General features: G+C 39.5%; 1 protein-coding gene across 1 annotated transcript; it reads right to left on the bottom strand.

Moving 5' to 3' along the window:
• Window positions 1-894: 894 nt before the first annotated feature.
• Window positions 895-12,509, bottom strand: ncaph (non-SMC condensin I complex, subunit H; the record flags this gene model as incomplete). The annotated part of the gene is made up of 15 exons (XM_079250950.1): window positions 12,447-12,509; window positions 11,925-12,042; window positions 11,652-11,803; window positions 11,078-11,267; window positions 10,830-10,912; window positions 8,758-8,951; window positions 8,208-8,353; window positions 6,111-6,217; window positions 4,928-5,047; window positions 4,215-4,322; window positions 3,736-3,885; window positions 3,070-3,180; window positions 2,869-2,939; window positions 2,705-2,780; window positions 895-954 (listed from the first exon to the last, which is right to left on the bottom strand). Exons 1-15 carry the CDS (start codon window positions 12,492-12,494, stop codon window positions 895-897), a joined length of 1,734 nt encoding a protein of 577 aa, XP_079107076.1. The 5' UTR covers window positions 12,495-12,509.
• Between the last annotated feature and the right edge of the window lie 11,417 nt (window positions 12,510-23,926).

The raw sequence follows: 23,926 nt of genomic DNA, 5'->3' as shown, positions 1-23,926 counted from the left end.
AGATGAACACGTCTACTTTAAAGCAACACAGATGTTAAAATGCGTCAGAAATGGACGTTTGCTTCAGTCTTTACAGCGGCTATTTTACACAGAAACTTCCTTATGTACAAGTTTTTTTGCAAGTCACTGCTCAGGTTCATTGTTGCATTATCAGCCCTTTCCTTGAGCCAACAGTGGCTCGAGGTCATGTTGCAGATAAAATACTTCCAGGTGAAACTGATAGACATGTGGAATAAAACAAAAACATGATTTTCTGCTTGATTCAATATAAATAAACTAAGCTTCCTCAGACTGTATGACTTTAACACCTTTCTCTGCTCGCTCAACTCCTTCTTGTTCTGTAGCTTTTTGTCAAAGTGATGTCACACCATGTCCCACCCCGTCAGCAGCCTCGGCCCAGCAGAAACCGGTTTCCAGTCTATCCAGGAAGGTGGAGATGAAACAAACACCGTGCACGGCCTGCTGTCCTGCCCAGCAGCTGCTGCACTCTGCTCTGGAGCTGCAAAAGCAATCAGAGCTGTTAAATGACACGTTTTTCCACAAATGTGCTGAAAATACTTTCATACATTCATGGATCCATTATTCATGTGGGAAAAATATTAACTTCTGCTCCACATTTATGAAAAAAAATAACTTTATTTCTTTTGAAATATACGCTTAATTTTTGTGCGATGGTGGAACAGTTTAATCACACTGAAAGGTTGAGAGTAAAAATCCAAACATGCTGTTACAGAAAGATTAAAAGCAGATTTCATGGTGTTGACGTGGTCTGACATTTACACTACAAAAGAGAAGAAACATAAAGACTAAACAGGAAAGTTTAGAAGAGGAAGGCTGAATATAAACAGGAAAAACGTAGAAAAGGAAGGAAATAAAAATCCGTTGCTTTTCTCCTCATTGGCCTTGTCTGATGATGATATCTGACATGTCATCAACCTTCACCAGCTCCAGATTCTGGAAACAATAAGAGTAAAACATCTGTTAGACCACAGAGTCGAGTGAGAAACGGCTCTTCTTCTAACGACCAGATCGTCTGCACTGACTGGAGCCTCTTGTATCTCAGTGTGACGTGAATGAGACAAACGTTTCTCTGCGTCAGACCTGGAGCTGCTTCGTAATGTTGCTGATAAAGTTTGGTACTGTGTGACCCCGAGACGCAGCAGGACTTGTAGTTCAGAGTCCACTACAACTACTGATCATATCACATGTTAAACAACACGAGTGTCTGACAACACTAAAGACTCTGAAAGTTGTTTAAAGCAGGGTAGGGTAGGCCAACGACGCTGGATGTGATGCAGCTCTGTGTTTTACTGTCATGTGGTAGAAACAGAAGCCCTGCATTAACCAACACATGACAGAGATTTTCTTCTTTGTTGTCTTTTCTTCTACGTCAGTAATTCCTGATGCAGGTCTAATTCATTTTAATATGAACACCATGAACACAAAACTCAGTCTGGAAGATAGTGGCTCCTCCCAACTGAAACTCAGCTGTACCGAGTCTAGAGGACGATCCTGCACCTGAACCTGGAGTTTTCTGTGTCTAACTAGAACAGCGTTTAGATCATTAGCTGATAAAGTTGCAACAGATTTGGTGATTCGGTCTGTCTCTCGGATTTGGAAGTGTAAACATGTCCGCATCCCTTTCATTCCAGGCTGATTAGTGGGAGATGTGCTCATTAAAGCTGGAGCAGGTAATGTTGGGGAGCTAGCAGGATGTGAACGTGGCGCCCTGTCTTGGCTCCTCCCCCTCTGGTTTTGCTCCTTGGTGTGATCCAAGGCTTTTTTCTTCCCTCCACCAAGACGGTTATGTTTTTACCGGCGTTTATCTGTTTGTGTTCAAGATAACTTAAATAGTTATGGACAGGTTTTAAAAAAAATTTTTCTTTTGTTTTTTTGTGATATGGATCCTTCTGGGTCTGAAATAAAGAATAAAGTAATTAAAAGTAATTAAGTTGAGGGAGGGGGAGGAGGGGAGCCGGGAAAAGAAGCTTACGAAATATGAGAAATGAACAACTCCATTTCAGTCCAAATGTTTGGATTGTTCAGAGTTTTTACAGATTTACAGTAAACTGAGGGGTCTAACTATATTTCTTATTGTTCATGATTACAGAATGTATAGTCTACTATCAGGACGATGAACCACTTCACCCAGAGGAACATGTCTCTGAGTAAGATTACCAAACCCAGGTTTAAAAGGACATTTGCAGCGCCTCCCAAGTATTTTTGGTGGATCAAATAACTCTTTTAGGACTGATAAGTGTATAAATTAGATGCACAATGGAAGCTCTGAAATCTGGGCTTTATTTTTAGAGGAATAAGATGAAATGATTTTATGAGAAGCTTGTTTAGTAAATGCTAATTTACTTTCCAGCAGTCGGGTCATGAGAATAAAACAACTTGTGCTTGTTAACAGGAGGAAATCAGCTGGCGCTGTCCTGGCGTCGCTAAAAATAAAGAATAAATGCTTCTTGCCAGCATCGTAACATATCTGGACCGGTTTTTCCACATTCTGAAGTATCTTGAGATGACCTTGTTGTGAACTGGTGCTGAACACATAAACAGAATCAGCGCTGTGATATTTGACAAATCAACATTTGTTCCCATGTTTTAGGACCAATCTTTTCTCTCCAGGACTTTTGCAGAACTTTAAACGTGATCATGCGTTCGCTGATGAAGATCCAGGCAGAGTTCACGCTACACCCACCTTTTCATTGGCAAGATGAAGCAGAGCAACAAATGCAAGTGGCACCGACAGGTTCTGAGCCATTGTGTTTGGCAATCTGGAGCAGACACAGTTTGCAAGAAGCCATCAGTCAACACTTCTCTGAATATTATTTTACGTGAGTGTGGCAGGAGGTCTGCTGGTACCTTTGAAACAGCTGCTTTGTGGTCTGACTGAAGACCTTCTCTCCAGACACTTCTGACGTTTCCTCTACCTGCTGTGAACATGAAGACAAAGATCAATAAACACACAAACTCAGAGCCTGACGGAGCACTTGCTCCTTAATCTGTCGTCTTGTTACGACAAGAAATGACTGAATAAACAAACGTGCGGCGAGCGTGCTCTACCTGTGCTGGTTTTTCTGGACTGTCTGTCAGCAGGGTCCACATGCTGTTCTTCAACCTCTTCATGTCCATTTTCTTTGCTGTCTTGGCGTAGTTAATTTCAATTTTGTTTACCTAAACAAACAATACAGTAGGTTGTTGTAAATATATGACAGAAACTTTATTTACAGACTTTATTTACAGAACAAACAATAAAAACTTACATAGCGCAGTAAGAATAAATGTAAACAACACACCCTCCAGAAGACAACTGTACCAGTGCCTCCACAACTGAGACTGGTAGCGTAGCACTGAGTCTTATATTAGTCAGGCACATTATAAAGGTCACTGACCAGACAAATAAATGTTTACATCAAGTTCCTTCAAAAAGCATGAAAGGTTTTACGCTGCGGTCACAAACAGCTGACGAGCACTCTCCCAACTCGGAGATGCAAAGCAAAATATTTCAAATTGGTATTAGAAAGAAATAAACTTTACAGATTTACTGAAGAAATTTCTGACTGGAATAAAAGATTTTAGAGTTAAATAAAGCTGCTTTAGTTGTTCGTTGTAACAAACATGTAAATGATGTCTCAGAATCTCAGAATGAAACAATAAAAGGTGAAAAATGTCTCTAAAATCCAAGATCTACTGAAATCTGGAGCTGAACTGAAATCTGGGATTACTCACTCTGTGTGGCTCAGGTACCAGATCCTCCTCCCCGTACGTGGACACGTCCCCGAGGTCTTGTGAGGGCGGCGGCGGCGGCATGGCGTCGCCTGAAGGCTGAGTATCGTCTGAACCGGCAAATCCTTCAACGTCATCATCACTTTCACCACCCTGAGGCAGAACATCAAGGATGAGAGGACGGAAAAAGAGAATATTTAGATTTATTTATATTCTTATTTTTTAGCTGCTTTAGCAGAATTGGGTGCAGAATTGACGTGGCTGCTGCTGGCCTGAGCACATAAACAAACTATGTGTTTGCTGTGAAAAGGAACAATCTGGTTTATTTAATTAGGCTCAGATAATGAAACAACCTGAACCTGGACACAGTTTATATAAAGGCAACATGTACTGGTCTAAAGAACAGCAGAAACTAGCATCAGAGCAGAAACCATCAGTTAAACCCAGTTAGATAAACATTAGATGACATGACGGTTTCAGACCTCGAGGCCGGGACAGAAGTTGGCGGTGTCGTTGGCGTTGTTGTAGTCATAATCACCGATGCCTTCTCCAAGCTCTCCAGACAGCCTCTTCTGTCCCTCCTGACTCAACTAGAAAAAATACAAAGAATCCGTCTTATCACATCACAATCTTTCATTAATGATAACATGGAAACGGCTGCATGTGTAGCACTTTAACCATGCATGGTGCTTGCTTAACGCTTTTCTGTTGTTTGTGTGGAGGATCAGATGCGGTTTACTCATCAATCTATCATCAATCTCTTGTTACGAGGAACTGCTGGTTTAAAATAGTCAAAGTTTGAATTAAATAACATGATTCAGGCATAAACCACGAAGAGATTTGAGGAAAAAAGATAAAACACAAAGATCAGACGTATGTTTTCAAACAGAACCCGACTCGTTCTGAATGTGGTCCCAGTCAACAGATCTAAACATTTCCATGTTTTAACACCTGGAATAAGCTGCGACTCCGGAGTAAAGAAGCATCAGAAGAGTCCAAATGAAAGCACAATGTAAACAGAAAGTCACTAAAACCAATGGTTTTTCTAAACGTCTATCACAACCATGATGTGTTTCAGTGGTACAGACAACCAAACAGGCTCTGCTCCTGCTGTGAGGACGTCTGTCTTCTGAGTTTTGTCAGTATGACGCGTCTCCACCAGATGTGGGGTCTGACAGGACTTGCTGGGACTCACCGAGCTGGAGGGTTTGAGGCTGAGCTGTGAAAGCGTCTCTGGTGGAAACTGGAAATCTGCTGGTAGAGTGGTTTTCTTGTTGCTGCTGCTGAGTGCAGACTTGGTGTTAGTGGTGGCAGCCTGGGAAGAAAAAAAGTCCACATGCATTCTCCATATTTCCAGCATGTTCATACTTTGGACTATTTTTAGAGATTGTTTTTTCCTTACATACTAGATTAAATTAGAACTGCTACACTGTTGGTGGTTTGGAGTTACGTCTTAAAGCAACAACAAGCTGCCTCCATTTAGCAAATGCCAGACATTGTGGCAATTAAAACCTTGAGGCAGGAAAATGGCCGCAGCTTATTTGTTTATCTGTTTCGTAAGCAAAACGCAAACAGGGTTGAGAGTAAAGAGTAATTCTGGTTGATCAGCAGACGCTGCCTCTCTGATCCTGATCTGCGCTGCTGTTGTGCTGTTGTGTGTGTTGCTTCAGCATTTGAGCAACAGGAGACATGAAAGCTTAATCACACATCCAGCTGGTCAACAAACACCTGAAAGCAGGTCCAAACATTGTAACAGTGACAGCAGCTGCATTAAATATAATCCACTCAACACAAAATGCTGTGTTGCTATGGTTACCACACTAAAAGGGCCAAATTATAGCCTTATTGTTGCCATATTTTTATTGTTTTATTGCTCCTGGTAAACAAGCCTGCAGAATATGAAGCATGCATGACAAACACAGCCACCGATTCGTTACAAAAGGATAGGTAAATAAAAATAAACAAAGAGGTGGGGGCGTGATTACGGCACTTTACATGTAGGGTTGTTGCAGCCAAATGAAAATTTAGATATTTAATAATCAGGCTAAAATAATTGAACTTTCTATAGTTTGTTTAACATCACCGGATTATTAGATCAGTGTTTCAATATTTTCCAGTGAAACCAAATTTAAAACAAACTATGAAACATTAAGAACAACGGTACAACTTTCCTTTACCATGAAAGAAAAAAAAAAAACTTCATTTACTTATTTACTTACTTCTAATGTAATTGAACATCCACTGAAATGAGGTCAGAACAACAACAGAACAATTCAACACTCCTGCAGTCAGCTCACACCGCATGGCTGAATAGAAAATTATTTGGCGTTTTTAAGCCGTCCTTCTGGATAAAAAAAAAGAAGAAAGCATTTTTTTACCCTTGTGCTGCGGAAATAGGTGTCAAAGTTGACGTCGTCACTGAAGTCTATCTCAAAGACTTTTTTGGGCTTCCTTTTTCGTATCTCTTTGTCAGGCAAATGATCCACTGCAGACAGAAAAACAGGGATGAGATGTACTTACCACTGTGCACACACGCAGGAGGAGACGTCATATTTAATATTAATCAGTTTTAATTTCTTTTTCTTAAACAGAACAAACAAGTTTTTTTAAGCACAGCTAGTGTGCAAACCCCACTAAGACGAAACATTCAGTCTGCTCCAACATGCTGCAAATATTTTAAGGATTAGCTCCGTTCAGACGGTTAACGCTGAGATTTTCAGAACTTATTTTAAGGCGCTGGACGGATGAAGTTATGTCTGTCTGATGCAGAGATCCGCATTAGCCCCATCAAAGACCAAGTAACTCTGTGTATGTGTGCAAACAGCTAGTTAAGTAAATAAACTTCTCTGTAGCAACACCGACTGCACTGAACACAGCCATGAAGAAGTAAACTTAGGCAGCTCAGTGCTGATGTGAAAAAAGGAAACAGATTTAAACACACCAGAAATGTTTCTTATAACCGCTTTAAACATGACAACAACATTTGTTAGGGATGAACACACATCAGGTGATTCTGCTACATTCTGCTCATTTGGACGTTTCATCTCCACAGAACTGGGATTTCTGGAGTCTGAAACTTCTGCTCTGCTGAAACGATTCCTGAAGTTAAAATGGACTGAGTAGAAAAGTAGAAAGTTCTGCAGGCGAAAAAACTAAAAACGCAGAATGTCTGAACAAACATCAGGGAGCCTCAGAAGACGAGGCAGGAAGACCGCCACGGAACATGGAGCGAGACGTGGCGCTACATGTCCAACTTTCCAGTTGTGTCACGTCTCCTGGCAACTGGTTCAAGTTTTGCGATGGGATAGTTTAGCTTGTGTTGACGTGCAACATCTTAAAAGGGACATTGCGTAGCATTTTCAGATGTTTACTGGCCCAAAATGATATCTGCATTTATACCTGTTATCATTAGTGTATCATGGCCTCTACTAATACACGCTCTCGTAGATGAACAATTTGTGTGAACATACGCACCAAAAAAAAAAAAAAAAAAAAAAAAAAAAAAAAAAAAAAAAAAAATCGAATAGGTACAAAAGCGTATCGTCACAGCCCTGATGTGGTCGCATCACAGCAAAACTCTGAGGGCGCGACCGACAGAAGCTTGTTGGTACAGAAATGTAAGTTTACGTTGTTTCATTAGCTTTGGAAGTTGTGGGAAAAGCGTTTAGTTCCTCTAAATGCAACTTTAAGCTTTTCTATCGAACCTACTGAAACCGAAAGGCTCCAGTCCCATCAGAGGAGTATATAAACCTGTAAATGACCGACGAGTGATGAGAATCACTCAAAATGGTCTGACTCGGGCACAACTCGTATTACGGCCCATGGCCTGTCATCTAGCTGATCACCATTCAAACCATCATCACCTGAGAGATTGGATACACCTGGTTATACCTGGATGGTTTTTAAGGACAAGCGGGTCCTAGATAAAGCCTTCATTTTTGTGCATCTTTCTGGTTTTCTTTTGTTAATGTTGCCACCCCTTTGTACCCCTGGACAAACTCCATCGGGGGCCGTAACACTCAGGACATTGAGTCATATGAGAAACTTTCCGTTTCTTTACTTTTTAACCTTTATCATTTTCACTCTGAGTCTGAGCACTTATATTGTCTTCTTGTCCAGGTCACTCTAGGAAAACAGATTTATCTCTCAATGAGGTTTGTATCTGGTTAAATAAGAGAAAAAATGTTCGACTGCACATCACGTCCCTCTAATAAAGATATGTAATTCTGAAAAAGATGTGATTCATGCCCATGAACATTTAAAAGCTTGTCAATTGAACCATATAAAGGGAAGTTTGATTAGACAAACTATAAATTCCCTGATAAGATTCACGCGAGGACATCACAGCTACATGAACAAGATGTTTTTGTTACACTGTGTCCGTCAACAAAACTGTCAGAAAAATAGAAAAAGAATAATTATCACTCAACACTAAAGGACTTTACAGTGTGTGCAAAAGCATTCACTTCACTCACACTTGTGCTTCGGTTTGAACTGCCAGTATCCAGGTCCAGCCCAGGCGGCCATGGTCCTCGGACTGAAATAGGAATATTCCCTGGGTTGAGAGGACAGCTGCAAACACATGGTGGCGATGTCTCCCTGTCCAATGGGAACGATATCCCTGAGTGAACACAAGAGTCATTCAATGTGCAAACAGACAAACCACGCATGTATTATTATTATTATTATTATTATTATAGGTGGACTGTGAGTTTGAGTCTTTTGTTATTGTATATTCTGACTGATTAAAACTCTTTTCATCTGGTGACATAAGGCGGTGCAGCTACATCACCCCTGATAAGATTTAAAATGGAAAACTCTAGTTGGAGATGAGGTGGAAAAAAATGCAGTTTGATTTTACTTTACAATCCCTGTAAAAAATGTTGAATTTGAGCATGACTGATGTGGTTTTTGCACTGCCTCTTAAAAAACTAATTTCTTCGATCACTTGATCCATCAGGCTCTGCACTCAACCTTTCTGCAGGACAAACCACAGAAGCACCGTGGCACAACCCGCACTCTTACCGTCCTTTGCCAGAGCCAGAGGCCTCACAGCCCTCCTTGTGCTCCTTGGATCCCTCCTCACAGTCGGCTGGCCCGTCCTCAAAGTCGGCATCAAAGTCAGGACAGTCATCTTCCTCTGGTTCTGGCTCAGGCTCGGCATTCACATCAAACACGTGTTCACCCTGCTTCATCTTCCCCAACAGCTGATTCATGGTCTGAAAACAAACAACCAAACATCACTTTGAGTGGAGGTCCTAAAAACCTTTTGAGCCACAGCACACAGACTACAAAGGCGACTGATGCCCAACATTTAATGATAAAAAACACTGGGTGTCGGTCTGAAGTAACATTTCTGTCTAAAACAAACAGAACAGAAACAGAACCAAAGAGAAACCTGATCTACATTTACCCCTTTCTCTCCATAGGACACTTTTAGGCACAGTGGTTTGTTTAGTGAAGGAAAGTCAGAAAATGTTCAGGATTTCACAGGCTTCATGATCACTAATGTACACACGCAGCCAGACCAACAACCAGAACAAATGAGCTCAGATTACAACAGTGCAGGTGAAATACAGCCACCGTCCTGCTGCACAGTTTGCTTTAGTGGCCATCAGCTCTGTGTTGTTTTAACATATAATTAGAGTGTCATAAAAACTTGTTTCTTTTATTTCACACACACATGATAAAAGTTTTGTTAAAATGGCATCAATAGTGTATTTCTCCTCTGTCTGCAGGTCTTTCTGTTGCCATGCATGTGTGTCTCTCCTTCCTGTCCTCTCCACCCCAACCAGTCGAGGCATGGGACTGGCTTCCAGTTAAATGGTATTTTCTTCTACCTTTCCACTGTGACCTGGTGCAGCTCAGCATGGAGGAATGGACCAAAGTATAGATTTAACGCAATTCGTTAGTTTTCCTTGTCTGGACTGTTTATTATGAGTTGGCTCTGATTGATGTGTCTGTAAAGTATCCTGAGAAGATTGTTGTAAAGTGGTGCGATACAAGTAAAGCTGATTGAATTTTTAAAATTAAAATCTTTAATTCTGAATATCATGATGAGTTTTTCCTTTTTAAATGTTTATTTAAGACATTTTAAAGCATTTGACTTGAGCATCTATAGGAAACTTGCATCGGTGCAGACAGTCACATTTCATGGCCACTTAAAAAGAAAAATGCCTTCTCCATTGCAGCTCTTACAGCGCGTCTATAAGACATCAAACCCTGGCTGGCTCTTAACTTTTTATATCTTAATGAGGGAAAAACTGAAGTCATGGTGTTTGGTCCCAGTGGCGCTCCTGAGTCCCTGCCTGTTGATTTAGGCCCTTTGGCAAGTTTTTTAAAGTCAACAGTATCAAACTTGGGTTTCAGGATGGACAGTGGTTTTAAATTGGATCGGCAAATCAGTTTCTTCCACATCAGACACCTGGCTAAAGCCAAACCTTTTCTCACACAACAGCACTTTGAAACCGTGATCCATGCCTTCATTACATCTCGGCTGCATTACTGTAACGCCCTTTGTTTTGGGGTGAGCCAGTCCTTCCTCGCACGTCTCCAGGTGGTGCAAAATGCAGCTGTACGCCTCCTAACTGGAGTATGAAAGAAGAAGCACATAACACCCACCCTGGCCTCCCTCCACTGGCTGCCAGTGCCACTGGCCCCTCCTTCACCCCCACACTCCTGCTCGGTGCCTCAGGTCAGCCGACCTGCTGCTCCTGGACGTACGGAGGTCCAAACGGAGCTCAGAGGGGACGGAGATTTTCTGTTGTCGGTCCTAAACTGTGGAATGAGCTTCCCCTCCAAATTAGACAAGACTGTCCATTCTTAAAACGTATCTTGTGACCCATTTTTATTCCTTGGTTTTTAACAGAGTGTGAGTCTGCTTCTGGTCAGTGTGCTATGTTTTGGTTTTATTTACTGTTTATTCATTTTGTTTTATTATAATTTTTTAAAAATTCCTTTTTAATTCCTGATCTATTGTTTTATTGTGTTATTTATTTATCTGGTAATTTCTGGCTGATGCACAGCACTTTGTCCCAACTTTGGTTGTTTTAAAGGGCTTTATAAATAAAGTTGGGTTAAGATTGCTCACGCCTGACCTGTTCAGGGTTCCAGCTGGTGAAGGAGAAGTCCTGAAGGGACGGACAAATGGAGCTTTTCTCTTGGGAACGCTGCAATCCAGCTGGAAGAATCACAGCATTTAAAAAGACAAGGTTTAGCATTTCTACAGAGGCAAAGTCCCAAAGATGACAAAAAAGTTAAGTAGCATTAAAGTTCAGACAAACATTCTACTAATGGCTCAGTGGTGAAAAGAAAAACACTTTTGTACTTGGTTAAAAGTTTTTACCCATGAATGGTGATGCGGGGACTTCCTGTGAAGGTGGAGGAGAATAAGAGGATCTGGACTGAAGGAGGGTCATGTAAGAAGGAAACAGCAGCTCACAGCGACTGTCCTCGCTGAAGAGAACAGACAGAAAGACGCCGGCCGTACTGCTCTCATCAAACGACGAGGCCATTCGGTGAAACATGGGGTCCACCTGGAAGAGAGACACAAACATGCTTAAAGAAACTGGAGTGAAATTTCATTCAATAACCTTGCAAAGGTGGAACTTTAGGAAGGGTGAAGTCAGAGGTGACTTAAAAAAAAATACCCCCAAGCGAACCATGTCTAATTACTGATCTTAATCTTGTAGGAAGTTATCAGTCACGACACGGAGATCTGGTGGATATGAGCCGATTAAAGCAACGTAAAGAGACCTCTGTGCACGACCGAGCTGCATTTAAGACTAAGAGCCTAACTTATCCAGGTCTTGTAACAACATATAACAGGCTGAAAGAGCATTTTGTGAGAAGACAGCACACCACAAGTACGTAAACACAACATTTAAATCAGTTAGAAAGTACCAAGCATCGTAAGATACCTCACACTTTCTCTCCGACTCTGCACTGTTAAGGTTGCTCAGGTTCTGCTCCACTGTTTTCTTTGGAGGCCTCCTTTTCTTTGTCTGCTTGGCAGCCGCCTCACCTCCTGGAGCCCCTTCATCGCCCCCATCCTCTTCTTTCAGACCATGATCTGCTTATTCACACATTTGATTTGATTAGCAAAAGTCACAGGATTTCTATTCTGGAGGAAAAATGATGAGGAAATGAACTATTGATACAAAATAATCTGGTGTTTTGGAGAAGAGTCTCACCTTCTCCAGGTTTTGTCTCGGCCCCCAGACCACCCAGCACTCTGTAGGCATCAGCATGAACAGCATCCACCCTCACAGCATAGATCTTTGTACTGGCATCCAGCGTACCAGCTGCCACCTTCGTATAAAACATGAAATACATAACATAATACTGTTTTTGACCATTCTACATCTGGAGCTTATTTTTCTTTTGTTAAGCTCTGATGCTTTCTCAAAATAAGTAAATTTATTTCTTGTGACAAAAAAAGATACTCATATCAAATAAATCCTACAGTTACATTAACTAAAAGAAAAATTTCACAAGGTTTTTCAGGATTTCTTGCACCAATCCAAGATGTTTATTTGGATTATTGTTGCCTGACGGCTATAAAATAACTTCAAGATTAATTTTTCAGACATATTATTTATTTTTCACTTCAAACTCTGTGCTACGACAACTTGAATAAAAACAATCAGCAAAGAAAATAATTATAATAAAGAAATGATATCAGAATGTTATTTCAGTGGATTCCAAAGACGTACCTTAAAGTTGGTGAGTTCAGAGTCCTTTTGCTTCAGAATATCTGCCATGTAATCAATAAGGTGCAGACCAAAGGCATTTTTGGTGGTGATTTTCTATAAAAACAAACAAAGAAAAGTATTGCATCACAGGTTTTTTAAAAAACATTTTTCAAATTAAATATTAATTTGCCCCTACCCTCAAAAACCACAAAAGATAGAAGAAAAGAAAAACAGACACAGAAGTACAGAAATAGAAAAAGGGAGGAATAAAATCACATTCCTATTGTCGTTAAACAAACATTTTTGAGCCAATGAAAGGAATACAGACACTGTATGAACAAGTCTGACCCGTACACACACACTTACATTTTCAGTTGAGAGTTTTATGCACGTGGAGTAGTGCTCGGAAATCTGAGCATTTGACAACTTGGGTACAGCTGCAGGGGTCCCCACGGCACTTCACACAAAAAGAAAAACCGCCTTATATTCTCAAGATACAAAGCAGATTTACTGAGATTACATGGTGAGTGGTTTTTTACACCATGACCTCAACAGCTTACCTGTGAGACGCAGAATCACTGAAGGAAGTATCAGTTGCAGCTTGGAGGTCGATGACTCTGGATCTCCTGCGCTGACGACGTTCCTGCTCGTCATCGTTGCCGGGGAAGGCTGCCAGCAGCGGCGTGCCACAAGATGCAGGAGAAAGACCCTTGTTCTTCAAAGAGGATGACGTCCATCCTGGACGTACCCTGGAGACAGGTGTAGAGGCTGCACTCATCCTTACTACAGAGAGGGGAAAAAAAACACGGTTAAAAGGGAGGGTAGAGGTAAAAAAAAAAAGGTTAAATATTATTTAAAATTACTTTTACATTGTTTCATTAGTGAAGGACAAAAAGCCAAAGTCACACAATATATAGACAGCATTTATTTTAGTCTCATGGACCTAAACAGCTTTGTTCAGAGGACTTTTATGTTTGTCTAGAACAAAAGAAAAAAAAAAACTTTAAAAGCCCGATCAAATAGTTTCTTTTCTGCAGCATTTAGAGTAAAAAAAAAAAAAAAAAATTAAAATCAGATACTAAATGTGAAATGACAAAATAAAGACAGCATTTATTTTAGTCTCATGGACCTAAACAATTTGGTTCAAAGGACTTTTATGTTTGTCTAGAACAAAAGAAAAACAACAAACTTTAAATGTTTAAAAGCCCAATCAAATAGTTTTTTCTGCAGCATGTAAATTAAAAAAAAAAGAAAAAAAAATATATGAAATGTCAAATGAGCTATGATAAACGCTTAATGAATATATGTGTCTATGTGTTTGTTGATAAGATGGTCTTAATGTATCATTTAATACACATATTTAATACACGTATCAGTTAATAAACTGAATGAAATAGCCTAATGTATCATTTATAGAATTAATAAATCATGATTATTTGGAAAATTTGTGATTTTAAAGTACTGATTTGTGTATGCTGGTCCAGGACTTGTGAAGCAGTTTCGATTTAACGCCACTAACATGTAAACAAAGGACATCCATTACATACATTTAACTTGTTAAAACACTTTTATGCATCTATGTCAGGACAGGTATCGACTAAGACAACTTGATTTTTCGTAAGCAGATTTATTCGGCTTGTCAACTATAACTTGTAGAAAAACCACGTAACAACAAAGATTGGTCCCAAAGCCTATACACGTTACGTTGCAGAAGCTTCACACGCAGCTTAGCATAACAACGTTAGCTTCCGAATCATCGTCTCTGGGTTTAATGTCAGGAAACCGGCTTGCTAACAAACTGAAACTTTACCATAAGACGGCCTTAATCTATTTATCTTACCTCAGAATATGGAAGTTGCGACTTGGTCTTTCGTACAAAGGACAAAATGTAAAACAACTCACACAGATGCAGACCAAGACGGAGCTCGTCTTCCTGCTCGGGGTTTGAATTTTTGCGCCGAACGGTTTACGTAACACAATTCGACGTCATGACGTTGGTCTCGCCCACAATTATTAGAAAGGAATCTCGCGCTACAGTATTTTATAGGTTCAATAGGCAAATAGATTCATTTGTTGTCTATATTAAGCCAGACAAAAGAATAAACTCCACTGACGATTCAATCTTAAGCGCATATACACAGTTAAATTTGCAGATTTATATTTTAGATAATCACATACAGTTGTGCTCATATGTATTCATACTGTTTCATTGAAGAAAAGGCTGAATTTACAACTGTCACTCAAATAACTGGAGACTTAAAAAAGGAACAATAACTAAAAAATTTGCAAAAATACAATTTAGTAATATAAGACACTGTTTTTTCCATTTAATTGAGTTGAAGAAAGAAAGAAAAAAAAACCAAACAAACAAATTAGTCCTGGACAAATTAGAGCACTTTTCTGTTGAACAGTGGGACAAAATACCTGTCAACAGGTGCAGAAGTCTGACTAGAGGAACAGAAAACACCTGACTGGAGCGGAAACATTTTTTTCCCCCTTCTTGAATGAAGGGGTATGAATAAATATGAGCACAACTGTACATAGGTTGATATCCAGTTATGAGTGAGCATATTTTTGTGCATGAATAGAATGTGTATTACAGTAAACTGTTTATATGATACGATGTATTATGGTAAAGTCCTGGATATAACATGAATGGACACGACATTCATGCATTTAGTATGTAAAAATGGATGTAAAGAGATGGATTTGAATATGTAAATAACATGTATTCCAGGATTGAACTGAAGTGGTGATGTGCTGTGTAAGTTTTACAAGTTTTTGTTTTTTGATGTTTTAATTGTGTTGGACCCCAGGAAGAAAATGGGGATCCTAAATAAAACAAAACTAACATAAATACATACATTTGTATGTACATTTCCTATATGTTTAACATTAAAGTTTTTTTCTTTACCTGGAACTTGAGGGTTAGAGAGACAAACAAAGCAGAGAAACTATCCACTAATTAATTACTACAATTTTTAAAAATGATTTCTCCTATCAAACACATGTCACACTCTCAGAAACGTACATTTAACAAAATAAATTCAGTATCATCAGTTGACGTAGACAGTGAAATTGTTAAGAAGACAGAGAAGCAGTAGAGTGTAAAATTTGACTCTTTTCATTCATTGTATGTATATATATATATATATATATATATATATATATATATATATATATATATATATATATATATATATATATATATATATATATATATATAAATCCAGATGAAAACAACACTGGACTATAAAATCTACTCTATTTACCTTTTTCTTTGCAATAAGAGTAAAGAAAACCAAAAATGAGGTTTGGGTGGGGTTGAAAAAGTATGGCAAATAAGTGTCTCCTCACTAGATGGCAGTAAAAAGCAAGAGTTTGTTGCCAAAGAGAGCTGAGTATTTCCACGCGGGCATGCTCTCCTCTCTCCTCAACCCCCCTGAAAGTGTTACTTTGGCCTATATTATACTGTTTCCGACTTAATTGGCTCTTTCGATCTTTCATTTCAGCTGGACTTTCCACAAAGCGCAGCAAGAGACCACAGGACATTGATTTATGTCAGCCCTTTGATATAAACCTCACACTCTCGAGACTTATGAATATGAATATGTGTGATGACAGCAAAAATATCCTAGAATAACACAAATCCTCTGGTATTTGTTCTGCGTATACTGTGTATATATTAACAGTGAGAGCCAAAATGAATGCATTTCTTAAGCAAAAACTCTGTTTTCTCAAAAGGTACACACAAATACTCACCCAGTGGTTAATTATCTTTGGTTCAGGTTTTAATTATCACAATGATAAAGCTGCTTGAGAGAGCTTGTACTGTGTAATTTCTGCTCATCATAAAGTATGTACTCCTGTGTGATATATGGTTCTGGCATTAAAGCTGAAATCTCTGTGTATTATGCACATGAACACATATTAACAAATACACACACACTTGCATATGCATGTCAACATACAGCTGTCCATCACAAATATATAGCATCTGTCTTTCCTGGAGATGCCTCTGCTGTTTTTTTTTTATTCTAACCACTTGGTTATTGATAGCAGATAACGCCAACTATTAAATGTCTCAATCTTTCTCTGTCGTCTTGCAGCTTCACACTAATGTTTTAAATTCTGTTAAAGATACTGAAACACTTCTAGCAATCCAGCAACTTCTTCTTTATAGAGATTATAATGTGGCTAGTTTTAAAACACTGAAAATAATCAGTGCCAATAAGGTTTAATTGAACTGTTTTTCGCATAAGTCTGCCTGGCAGAGGCGAGGATGAGCTGACATCTGAGTCAATGAAGTAGATATATGCACTGCACCGGTTCATTGCCTTTAATGAAATTACAAAGCAGAGGAGAACTGTGTGGATGAGGTCGATGAGCAGACTGAAGCAGTTGATCAAACTCAAGAAAACTGTGTTGGCGCCTTGTTTTAACATGCTGGACACGTAAAATGGACCACGGTCAGAAAGGAGGTTTTATATAATGATTTCATGGCAAAATCTTTACGTGTCCTCAGCTTTGCACGCTGTTACATCATGATAGTTAAGAAACTGTGAGAAAATAGTCTTGCCTTGTAGGAGCCCATGCCAAGGGGTGTCCAAAGTCAGCCTGTATTCCTGTTTCAACACACCTCACTTAAAGGGGTGCTATTATGGTATTTTAAGTTTTCCGAGCTTTCTACAGTGTTACAGTGTTGAATCCTCATCAGACATGTGAACGACACTGTTTTTTATCACCTAAACGCATGTATGAGTTTGAGTTTGAGTTCCAGCACTCTCTCCGTTTGGTTTCCATGGCGACGAAAAATGCGTCGTTTTAGAGAGTTTTTTCTACTTGGAAATCCTTGTGACGTCCCGGGGGATAAGGTTCAGTGATTGGTTACCTTCTACTGGTTAACAAGGGCATGTACAAATACATCAGGCGGGTGGAAAACGTGGGATAAAGTTATTTCCAACGATGGCTGGTGAGTTTACCAAAGAGAGACATCCTGCTGCATTCGTTGCTGTGGGTTGCTGTTTTCCACTTGGTTTTCAGGCTCTGATTCAGGTTCCAACATGTAGGGCTGTATGCTATGTGCTGACGTTGTATTTTGTTTTTTTTATTGAGTTCATATTAGCCTAATCCTTCTGTTTATGAGATGTTACAATGACAGCGAAAGCAGGTGCGGTGCGCGCTCCCGATGTAGTGCAGTGGCGGGAGGCGGGGCTTAATGCGGAAGAGTCTCAATCCACTCGTTTTGCCCGCAGGCTGATCTGACAGCCTACGGAGAGGGTCGGTCTGAAGTAAATAAAGCGATTTGTGACAATAACTTGATCAATCCCAGTCCTTCTGGTCTCAGAAATAATTATAAATTAGCCTGAAATGCACATAATAGTTCCACTTTAAGTTAAATGGGTCCAAAAGCCGATGAACTTCAGCAATGACTCATTCATTTGAGTCAGTTTTGTGAGCATTGAAAACCTGCAGGGGTGGCTGTAGCTCAGCAGGAAGGGCAGTGGTCTTTCCAACTAGAAAGTTGGGAGATCCATTCCAGGCTTCGACTGACAATGTGCTGAAGTGTCCCTGGGCAAGACACTAAAACCCCAAGTTGCCCCCTGATATGCCTATTGGGATATGAGTGTGTTTATAAGTCACTTTGGAAAAAAGCATCTGCTAAATGACTACAGAATGGAATAGGATTGTGGCCCTTGAAGACCAGACCGTACACAAGCTTTTCACATTATTGATCAATCAGATTTTGTAGACTTAACTTATGGAAAAAAAAACATGCTGGAAATGTCAGGTAAATCTTTTAAAGAATTAGCTCTTTGATACAAAAGTTACTGGCCAAGGAGGAATTCAGATGCAGCATGGAGAGACAACAGGACAAGCTTGCTTTAGGTTATATGTGAACAGTTTGCTTATACTAAAAAGAAAACAAAATGCTCCGTCCTTGCAGATTTGCTATGTGTTTTGGACTAGATAAACATTTTCCGTCTTCAAGCAGATTAGTTTTTAATGTTTCAATAAGGCAAACAGCTCTTGCCACATTGTGCTTTTCTCTTACTTCATCCAAGTTATCAAACTGACCCTTAATAACCATCACATTATAGAAAAATTTACACTTCTAACTAGCTATTCACTGATGCTCATTCAGAAACATAATGAAATAATTTGTAATAGAAGGGATCTATGTGTGTCACAGAGTTCTGACTTCAGCCCATTTTTTCCACTGCCCAAGGAAGGACACAGCAGAGAAATGTCAGAGAGATGAAGGTCCTTTTTTTAAATTAAAAGTCACTGGATGAAAAGAGTATTTCTCCCTTAAAATTTTTTAAAAATGGTACCACACAAATTTAAAAAGTAGGGCCAGCCCTGGGTGCTCTAGCCTCTACACAGGGGGGAATCTGCTATGGACAAGGAAGGGGGATTGTCCCCCTTGAAGTGCCACAGTATGTACGCCACTGCCTGCCTCAGGCTCAGCCTTGTATAGTTGACTTAGCTGTGATTAGCATTATGCAATTTCTCTTGGCCAGTCTGGCAATCCCTGCAGCACAGCTTTGATCTGCTGCTCCGTCTCGGCTTGTCTTTCTTCCCCAGGTTTCCTTTGGCTGTCACGGTCAAGCTACTAGTACCTCGTCATCCTCCTCTGTAGTGGTAATGTCCCACCTTGTTGCCTATGCCAGTCTCCTCCTTGACCCAGCTTGAGCTGCTTGGGTCCCATACCTGCGCCACACCTGTTCCTAGTTGACCATTTATCTCCCTATCAATCTCTAGCAAGGGAGGGGAGATAAGATCTGTTGCCAATTGCTAATTTGCTGCCTTGCCACAAAAACAAAACAAAACAAAACAAAACAAAACAAAAAAACAAAACAAAACACAGAAAAACATGCATGAATAAATATATATTTTAACAACAACACAAAATATTATTAAACTCTTGATTATGAGGCTAGAAAGTCGGACTTTTGCCGAAGGCTCAGTGTGGGGGGTTGACATGCACCAGGGGTACTTAGTTTGGTCCTATAAGGGCTGTAGTCCTGCAGGTTTACAATGTATCCCTGCTCCAACACACCTGGCCGTACCTTCGTACGACCAACTGAGTAGCACAGACATACACAAAATGGCCACAGGCCAGGACTTCAATCGGGGCCAGCTTTAAGGAACTTCAGCATCCATGCATTGGGTGTCCAATCAACCGGGTAGATTTTGATGACAACGTTATTTCAAATCAAATCAAATTACACTTTATTTGTATACCACTTTTCATACAAAAGCATATCAAAGTGCTTAATAACATAAAAACAGTTTCACACTTAAGAACACACACGCATGTTACCCACACATGCAAACAACCCAACCGTTCCCCTGATCATTAATGCCAAAATAAAAACTAATAACTTCAGGATTGTATCTCTGTATCTGGCTTGACACTGCTGCGAGGAAACGGCATCTGAGGAATCTGTCCATTTCAGGAGCTGCCCCAGGAATGACCAACAGAGACACAGTCACAGGGATTGCCCAGGCTGGGGCAGGCCGGGGTCCACACCGCAGCCTTATGGCTGCAGTGCAGAACCTCGACCAACACCCCCGCCACAACGACCCCGTCGGTCAAAGATGTGTGGCCCCTGATACAGTGGACCTCCAGGTGGAAAAAGAAACACTGGAGCTAAAAGGTTAAAAAGATAAAATAAAAACACACAAGTTAAAATAACCAAATCAATAATTCTGTAATACAAATATTAGAACAATAAGATTAAACCCGAGTAATATGTATGTACATAAAAAGTACATAAAAGATGTCATAAAATACATTGATACATAAAATAATATATATAAAAGATTAAAAATCAATGAAAATCTTTTTTTTTTTAAATAAATGTATTCATTTTCAAATAAATAAAAAAAAAAAGACAAATAAATAAGAAGCGAAGAAAAATTCAAGTAAAAGCTAAACCTAAAAAGTGGGTCTTGAGCCTCTTTTCAAAAACATCTACAGTCTCTGAGGTCCTCTGGCAGGCTGTTCCAAAGGCGAGGACCAAAAACTGGAATCAGGTCTTGCCATGTTTTAGTTCTAATTTTTGGTATATTTAAAAGCCCGGTACCAGAAGACCTCAGAGTCCGTGAGGGCTCATAACTTAAAACAAGGTCAGATAAATAAGAAGGCCCAAGACCATTAAGACATTTGTAGATGACTAAAAGAACCTTAAAATCAATCCTAAAACACATAGGAAACCAATGCAGCTATTTTAAAACAGGTGTAATCTGTTCCCGCCCTCTGGTCCTCGTCAGAACTCGTGCCACCGAGTTCTGGAGTAACTGCAAGCTTGAGGTAATCTTCTCTGGAAGACCGGAGAGCAGGGAGTCACAATAATATATTCTACTAGAAATAAAAGCATCAGCATCTCTGTACTGGCAAGAGAGAGAAATGGACTGACTCTGGCAATGTTTTTAAGATGATAAAATCCCGTCTTTGTGACGTTTCTGATGTGTTGAATAAAATTCAGCTCAGAGTCAAATAATAGACACTGAGAGGAATGGAAACCTCGCAGTCTGCGTGAAATGATCTCTCTCTTGTCTTCAGGACCAATAATTAAAACCTCAGTTTTGTCTTGATTGAGCTGTAAGAAATTCTCTGCCATCCATGACTTAATACCTAAAATACAGTTTAAAAGGGTGTTAATCTGTTCTAGGTCATCAGGAGACACGGCAATGTAAAGCTGTGTATCATCAGCATAATTGTAAAAGGCAATGCTGCGTCTCCTGATGACACCCCCAAGGGGCAACATGTATAGATTAAAAAGTATTGGGCCTAAAATTGATCCTTGGGGAACTCCATGCTGGATTTCATGGGTTCCTGAGGAGCATGTATCCATACTTACAAAAAATATTCTATCTGTGATATAGGAGTCAAACCATTTGAAAGCAGTACCTGAGATGCCCACCAGACCTCTGAATCTGGTTAACAAGATCTGGTGGCGGCTGCACGGTGGCACAGTGGTTAGCACTGTGGCCTCACAGCAAGAAGGTCACTGGTTCAATCCTTGGCTGGGAAAGGGTTTGGTCAGTGGCCTTTCTGTGTGGAGTCTGCATGTTTTCCCCGTGCATGCATGGGTTCTCTCTGGGTACTCTAGCTTCCTCCCACCATCCAAAGACATGCATGTTAGGTTAATTGGTTACTCTAAATTGCCCCTGGGAATGAGTGTAAGCCTGAGTGGTTGTCCATCTCTCTGCCCTGCAATGGACTGGCAAGCTGTCCAGGGTGTACCCTGCCTGTCACCCAAAGCCAGCTGGGATAGGCTCCAGCTTCCCTGCGACCCTGAATTGGATTAAGCAGTTTAGAAAATGAATGAATGAAAGATCTGGTGGTCTACTGTGTTGAAGGCAGCACTAAGATCCAGCAAAACCAGAACAGAAAGTTTCCGTGAGTCTAAAATACATGTTATGATATTAAAAATTTTTAAAAGGGCCATCTCAGTGCTGCGGTTTGTCCTTAAGCCAAACTGATATCTTTCTAAATACGGTGTTTATTTAAAAACTCATTAAATTGAGTAAAACCAACTTTTTCAATAACTTCACTTAGGAACGGCAAGTTTGGCAAGCTTAGGAAAATGTCATGCTACAGCAGACTTCACTGAGCTTATCTTCTACTTTCACCATGGTTACACCATGGTTACAAATCCAACTACTGTGAAATATTATACATTGTACTATTAAAAAAAATAATTATCTGTGAGGCAAAACATTCTCAGTGTTTCAGGTCTTGGAAATTCCTTTGCATAATGTCACTTTGGTCAACACAGTCGTTATATAATTTTAAAGCGTCTCCATTTAAACTAAATCGTGTCTAATAAAACGTGAATTATCTCCTGTCTAGTAGGAATCAAAGATCTCTTCATTCTCATCAAGGATGCTGTGGAGCTAATGATGTCTTAATATGCTTAATCAAGATGCCTGACTAGCATGTTGGCAATTATTAATCAGACTGAGTGTATGTGTACTTTACAAGCAGGGTGTAATATATATTTCCATGCACAGTAATAAGGATGTCACCCCATGCGGCAATAATTCACAAAATCGTTCCATATGCCAACTGTTTGTAATGTGATGATTAAATAAACAAAATGAAAAATTCTCTTTAGGTCATGGCAACATTTTTTATAACCAAACATGCTTCAGGAACGTCCTCAAGTGATACTTTGAAGGTTTTCCACTATGATGGTCTTAGTCCAACATTGCTTCCTTACCTGGAGGATGACCGGCGTGGAGGAGGTCTGAGGAGCCTTAAGTCTGGACACCAACTCATTAGGCGTGTTCTGGTGGAATCTGTGCTACCCTATGTGTCTTTGTGTGAGGTCAGTTTTCTTTAGGTTTAAATTACACACTGACTATCTTATATTTAGTTGACCTCTTTTAATGGCTGGCTAGCTTATTAATTTCTTTGGATTTTACACTCAGTTTGAATCAATAAAAACCCAGGTCTTGAAATGACCATTGTGTCCTTGTGACATTACTTCTTGGCCCCTGACAGGGCCGTGTCTAGCTTTGTGGGGGCCCTGGGTAAGTTGCCGTTTGGGGGCCGCTAGTTTGTCAAACTGTGATGAAGCCATCCCTAACCCTTTAGATGATCTACTAAGATGCCAGCATCTATTACACTTCATGAGCAAAACAGGCTGCAGGTAAAAGTAAAGATCTTTAAGTTGAGCCACTCAGCAAGTTAAACTGTTTTAAAAAACACACTATATTACGAGAAAATGAATTGTCTGTATGTCAATAAATAGAAAATATTAAGTATTTGTTAAAAAAATTTACTTTAAATAAAAAAATTCAAAAGACCAACACTTAAAGTAATGCTAAATTACCTTAGTCTTACACCGCATAACACCTAACAATAACACATTATTCAGATTACGGTGTATTATCCTCAAAATGTCTGCTTTCTGTTTTTTTGTTTTTTTATTTGCAAAGTCATCAGTGATGTCCTCATATGACAGCTGTTTGCCCATCTCATGGTTGCACCTCCAATATATTTGTTTGTAAGGTGTAGGCCCAACCAAAACAATAAATTCACAATTTTTTACTAGATTTTTTCTCCCTGTTTGGTTTGTTACAAAAGGCAGAGATATTGTTATGGTACAGGTCACTGTCAAACATTTAAAATTATGTGCCTAATGCTAAAATATTTTAATAATGCTATTTAACAACGACACAAGTTAGCTAAAATATAAATAAATGTATTAATTTTATACTGGCATGTTTGATTGTTTATTCATGCATTTGGATTTATCTATCTATTTTATCTGGTCCAATAACAAAATAATATTCAACCTTACTGGTGAAATGTAATTCCACACAATCTGCTGAACAAAATATAGGAATAGTGTCTGGCTTTCTCTTTACTACGGCTGACTCTTTCTTTTTACATTTATTATTTTATCAATATAGAGATACAGTTGTACTACATCTGAAAATAAAGTATTGTATCAAAATTGTACAAATCAAAAGTTGACAAT

Source organism: Telmatherina bonti (assembly GCF_933228915.1).
Source record: "Telmatherina bonti genome assembly, chromosome: 13".
Classification (NCBI taxonomy): domain Eukaryota; kingdom Metazoa; phylum Chordata; class Actinopteri; order Atheriniformes; family Telmatherinidae; genus Telmatherina; species Telmatherina bonti.
This window is presented reverse-complemented; position numbering and strand designations above follow the sequence as displayed.